At 38.9% G+C, this 6149-nt stretch overlaps 1 protein-coding gene and 1 long non-coding RNA gene across 4 annotated transcripts in view; one reads left to right on the top strand and one right to left on the bottom strand.

Moving 5' to 3' along the window:
* The window catches only part of LOC147839904 (uncharacterized), a 3935-nt gene extending 1685 nt beyond the window's left edge, over positions 1-2250 (top strand). Inside the window, exons 1-2 of the long non-coding RNA XR_015513008.1 lie at positions 1-721; positions 921-2250. The exon at positions 1-721 is cut by the window's left edge and continues 1685 nt beyond it. This is a non-coding gene — a long non-coding RNA (uncharacterized LOC147839904). The remainder of the gene's footprint in view (positions 722-920) is intronic.
* foxo3a (forkhead box O3A) overlaps positions 1-2320 on the bottom strand; it is a 22599-nt gene extending 20279 nt beyond the window's left edge. For 2 of the 3 annotated variants that reach the window (XM_087288978.1, XM_087288977.1), the window contains exon 1: positions 1086-2320. In XM_087288978.1, coding sequence (XP_087145104.1) covers positions 1086-1655 — 570 coding nt within the window. In that variant the 5' untranslated portion in view covers positions 1656-2320. 3 annotated transcript variants of the gene reach the window in all.
* Positions 2321-6149: the final 3829 nt, after the last annotated feature.

The following is a 6149-nucleotide window of genomic DNA, read 5'->3' as shown; positions in this document are numbered from 1 at the left end:
ACTAGTGGGTTTCAAATGTCATAATAAAAAGAGAAAATGGTGCGATTGTATTGGTTTTATTGATGAAAAACCTCAAATGATCAAACCTCAATACTAGGAAATGAGGAGGCAAGCAGGGGCCATTTTAAAGGTCTTCTTTATCAGTGGCACCTTTCTTTATGTATCTGCTGATACACCCTTTGGCATGAGCACAGCGGTACGAACTTTATCAGCAAACTACACATTACATGACAAGTGGTCTACGTTTTCATCATCAGACCACCCTACAATTTTTTTTTATGATGCCAAAGAGAAAATACAAGCAATAAATTAATATTTAGAACATAAATGCAGCATGTTAACCATAAAATAGGCAATGTATTAGGGGATACAAACATTACAATCAAATTTAGGTCATGTTTTGATAAAAAAAAAAAAAGTTGTATTTTTGTGTTATAATAAAATGGACAAAAGCCATAAGTTAATTATCTGATGAATCCTTTACGGTCTTTGCTTTTGTAGGGTTAAAAAAATATGTTTTTTGCTACTTGTAATTGCGGTGGAAAAATTATAATTAATACTTTGAAGGAAATCTGTTTAAAATTATTAATTAAATATGCTTGGCAGCTTTTAAAATAAGCTGGGAAGTCAGAATCTTATTTTAAACACGTCATTTAATAATAAAAAAGCAATAATAATAATAATAATAATGACTTGGTCCCTCTTTTAACACCCTAAACCAGTGTTTCTCAACCATGTTCCTGGAGGACCACCAACACTGCATGTTTTGGAGGTCTCCTTTGTCACACCCATTACAGGTCTTTCAGTCTCTGCTAATAAACTGATGATCTAAATCAGGTGTGTTTGGTTAAGGAGACAGGGAAAATAGGCAGAGCTGGTGGTCCTCCAGGAACATGGTTGAGAAACACAGCCTTAAATAGTCAAGATATCCTGGGGAGATACATCTCATGAAATTCTAAAGGAATGAAATATTTCAAAAATTAATTTGGACATCAGTTACTTGGAATCAATATGATATCAAATGAGTTTTCTGTCTGATAAAGGGTTAAAAGGAAGCCAAGGTTAAAACATTTGACCTGACGTACCTTCCATCCTGCAGAGCTGTTGCTGTCACCTTTGTCCTTGAAGTATGGCACATTTCGGACCATCCAATCATAAATCTGGGCCAGTGTCAGCCTCTTCTCTGGCGAGCTCTCGATGGCTTGGGTGATGAGGTCGGCGTAGGAATAGTTTCCCCAGGCGTTCCTGCGGGCAGAGGATTTTCTGGGCTGCTGAGGAATCAGACCATTGATGCTGGAGTCGCTGCATGCTGCTAGAGCGTGTTGGGAAGATCCAGGAGAGCCATAGATGTCTTTATCATTGGCAGAAGCGTTCGTTTCTATGGCAGGAAGAGCAGCAGCAGAACTCGGGTCTCCTTCTGTGACACTGGCAGGCTTTGATGCGCCTGTAATGTCACCAGATGCACAAGCATCATCAGTGCCATTTTCATCTACCTCTTCTTCGGGAATGATCCCCACATCTGAAGGTTCTGCTTTGCCCGAATTGGACTCGGGTCTGGGCAGAGGCCATGTGCAAGACCTGGGCCTTTTTTGGGGCTCAAAATCAGGGTCTATGTCGACGTCCACAGCCAAAGGCTTATCTAGCTCCTCTGCCATATTTCCTCGACTCCTTCAAATGAATGATGTATGGACGGCTTTTCGGAACACAACAGCAGCAGTGCCCTCGTGCATGCCATTAATGGATCACTTCTGGAGTCCGCATTTCAATACAGGACGCTTTGAGGATTTAATCGAAGTCTTGAGATGATTGGGAATGTTTACAAACGCGTTCGAGGGCATTGTTGGTTCATCCGTGTGTGAATCGCGCGGATATTTAACGTTTAACGAAGCTTCCGTTGTTCGAACACATAAAGGCAGAGCGGACGTTCGAATTTGTTATAATGTTGCATGACGTCGCGCAGCGAATTCGTTACATTGTATCATTACATCATAATGCGAACGTTACATTGTTTCAGAACGCGGCTTCCGTTCTGGGAAATCTTTTGAATCGAATGCGATCAGAAAAACTGTGCGTTCGCGAAAGTGTCCTCGAATGATCAAGCCATACCTCCACAAGCCGCCCCTCCGCAAATCAGCACTGATAAGTCCTAATAGACACACCGTTCATCCCGATAAACCTCCATGATGATCCCTGTTCCATGTCGGAGCAGGACGTCGCGTCCCGCAGCCCGGGCGATCCAGCACTGGCAAAGCCTGTAATGCGCTGCTGCTCCGCTGCAAAACTACAGAGAGGAACAGCAACACACAGAACACCCGCCCCCTGGAAGCGGTCGGAGGAACTGCTTCTTAAAGGGCCACGCAGAACTGCCACACACGTCATCTAACGTTACACACATTACACATATGCCATCATCATTATATGTCTCTTGAGGATTGTGATTTATCTGGTTTGTGGTATCCCTATAAAAGATGAAATCACATGTTTGGGTATAAAGATTGTAAATGAGGAAAAGAGAATTTGTGAGAAATTTCTTCATTATTATTGATAAGACAAAGACAACACGAAATCATTGGTTATTATGAGACCTATCTTTGAGAGGGAGAGAGCTTAATAACAAAAGCAAAGGAATTCTCAAGACTTATGTATACACCTCTTTCTTTAGCAGTCAACAATAATATTTCCAAAACTATTGATAATATGCTTTTTAATGTTTTATGAAAAAAAAAAAACCTAATTATATAAGGAAATCGGTAGTTATGAACAATTGAAAATGGAGGTTTAAACTTCTTAGATTTGACCACTCTTAAGTATACCTTCAAAATTAACTGGATCAAGCAATTTAAAAAAACAACAACTTCTATATGAAATATTATTCCTCAATGCATTTTCTCACAGTTTGAAGGTCTCTATTTACTTTTACTTTGTAATAATGATATTTTTAAACTGGGGTGCATTTCCCAAAACTATCGTTAGCCAACTAAGTTCGCAAGTTCCGTCGATACAAACATAGTTTGTTAAATTGCCGTTTCCCAAATCCATGGCTCCAACAAACATTCACAAACTGCGATGCAAACTTGAGCACTTGCGACTACACCTCTGGAGCTGTAGTTAGAAACATAGTTCCTGGCTGTATTCTATTCCCACTTATCCCCCCTATGCCTTATTCATTTAGAACACTCTAAAATTCAAAGTTGGAATTATTAAAAAATAAAAAAAGCATTAAGGTCATCTCTCTTAGGTGTAATTTGCCTTCAAAGTATTTTTAAAGTTCAGTTTTAGTGATCTTCATGTTTACAATTGTGCTCACTTCGTAGTGCACTTTGAAAACATTGATGTCATTTTGAACACAGCCTCATGACGAAAGCTATAGGTGACATATTATTTAAAAGCTGAATTTTTGTTACGTCACCAAAGCTTGTGAAAACAAAAACAAAGCATACTTTATTGCTTTTAGTTTATAGTAGCTTATTTATTAGGTATCTGTACTGTATATGACATGGGCCTGCTGGTTAGAACTTTCTGCAATAGTTTACATGTCAAATTGTAAAAGTAGACTTTTCAAAAAAATAAATAAACAATATCCTACTTAATAATAATAATAATAATCATCATCATCATCATCATCATCATCATCAATAAAATTATTAAAGTAGGATTTTATTTTATTTCCTAATAAATATTACATTTCATTTGATAATAAATCGCCTCATTATTTTGTTATTTTTAATTTACATGACATTTATTGCCATACTACTGAAAGCAGCAGCAGATAGTTCACCACAAATCTGGAAAATAAATTGTTTGAAATTGAACTTCAAAACTGTGACTCAGTGCAAGCCAACACATATCAGTGACTCAGCATCTACATTTAATAATGTTAAAGAGGTTTAATATGTATTAATTACATTATAAACTTTACAATTTCGTGAGTGCATTTTCTGTGCTTCTGAATGGCTGTATTGAAATTTCTGTCGTTCTTCGTCTGGTGCAAACAGCCAAAATGCTCATTACTGCAAATCTAGTCACGTAGCATGTTTTGACATGGGATTATGTGACCTGCTCACCTAATGTTTAAGTTTGTAATATTTATATTATTTGCCAATTAATAACATTATGTGGAACTCTGCACCTGAATCTGCATCTCATTTTGGAGTCTGCTACTGCCCAACGAAGGTCACATTTCAGTCGCTTGGCTTTGAGAGCCTTTCTGACTGAATGAATTAATGAAATATGCTGTTTTCCACCAAGGCAACCCGGTGTGCTGAAACATAATTGGATAAACTGGCATTAGGGGGGTTAAATGAACCAAAACAAAGACAGGTAATGCACATTTTAAAAGCAGAATATCTGACTTCAGCATTGTTTTTCAGATAAAAAAAGAAGGTTCACTTTGCATGTTTCTTAAATATATACAAACATATTTTGGTATTGTTAAGCTTTAGAAGAGTCAAAACTTACATACAGCATCTTTAAAATGTATATATCTTGATAAAACAGTGCTGCTGCTTCTCCAAGTGACCACGAGTGGAAGAACCAGAAGTGGTAATGTAATGTGTATTTTTTTTTATATAGCGCATTTATTGTGTATGGCCATACACCCAAAGCGCTTCATAATCATGAGGGGGGGTCTCTCCACACCACCACCAGTGTGCAGCATCCACTTGGATGATGCGACGGCAGCCACAGGACAACGGCGCCAGTGCGCTCACTAAACACCAGCTATTGGTGGAGAGGAGAGACAGTGACAGAGCCAATTCGGTGGAAGGGGATGATTGGGAGGCCATGATCGTAAGGGCCGATAGAGGGACTTTGGCCAGGACACCGGGGTTACACCCCTGCTCTTTCACGAGAAGTGCCATGGGATTTTTAATGACCACAGAAAGTCAGGACCTCGGTTTAACGTCTCATCCGAAAGACGGCGCCCACTGAGAGTTTAGTGTCCTCTTCACTTTTTACTGGGGCATTAGGACTCACACAGACCACAGGTTGAGCGCCCCCTGCTGGCCTCACTAACACCACTTTCAACAGCAACCTGGTGTTCCCTAGTGGTCTCCCATCCAGGTACTGACCAGCATCAGCCCTGCTTAGCTTCAGTGAGTAACCGGTCTTGGGCTGCAGGGTGACATGGCTGTGGCTAGATGGTGTAATAATAATACCTCCACTATTTTCCGTTCTGATTTTCATATCTATATAGGGATCTTCTGTAATATGCTTAATATAAAACGTACATTTATCCATAAATTTAATTGAGAAGATAAATAGTTTTATATCAAGCAACATTTTTAATTTTAAAAGTAACATTATACAGTATATAACCTTGATTTGCAATACAGAGCAACTTGTTTAAAAAAAAATCTGTTAAGCTGTTTGACACAATCTACATGGTGGAAAGCTCTATAGAAATGAAGAGGATTTGAAGTGAATGAAATAAATAAATGTTTTTTGAATACCACTGTATGTATATCAAAGTAAATTCAGAGGCAGGCCACATCAATTCAGACATTATTCTTGCAATAAAAAATACAAACCAAAATATAACACTTAGAACAAACTCTTTTGGTTAACATTAAATTACGTGCCTGGCAAGTTCCTCCATTAAATGCAATTTTCACAGATACCCCCAATAAAACCTCCAAACATGACGACTTCCCTTAACCAAAATATACACTTACCGTCCACTTTATTAGGTACACTTTTTTTTCACAGAATTTGGAATCAACAACATGAAAGCATGCATCAATCCTGCCTTGTGTCAATGGTTCAGGCTGCTGGTGGTGGTGTAATGGTAAGGGGGGTATTTTCTTGGCACACTTTGGGCCCATTAGTACCAAAGTGAGCATCATGTCAACACCACAGCATACCTATTGTTGCTGACCATGTCCATCCTTTTATGACCACGGTGTCTCCATCTTCTGATGGCTACTTTGAGCAGGATAACGCACCATGTCATGACGCGTGAATCATCTCAGATTGGTTTCTAGAACATGACAATGAGTTCACTGTACTCAAATGGCCTCTACAGTCACCAGTTCTCAATCCAATAGAGCGCCTTGGGATGAGGTGAAACAGGAGGTTTGCATCATGGATGTGCAGCTGACAAATCTGCAGCAACTGTGTGATGCTATCATGTCAAGACGAAATAAAATCTG

This window comes from Danio rerio, chromosome 17, assembly GCF_052040795.2.
Source record: "Danio rerio strain M-AB ecotype USA chromosome 17, GRCz13ab, whole genome shotgun sequence".
Classification (NCBI taxonomy): domain Eukaryota; kingdom Metazoa; phylum Chordata; class Actinopteri; order Cypriniformes; family Danionidae; genus Danio; species Danio rerio.
Note: the sequence above shows the minus strand (reverse complement) of the source record. Positions and strands in the feature narration are given on the sequence as shown.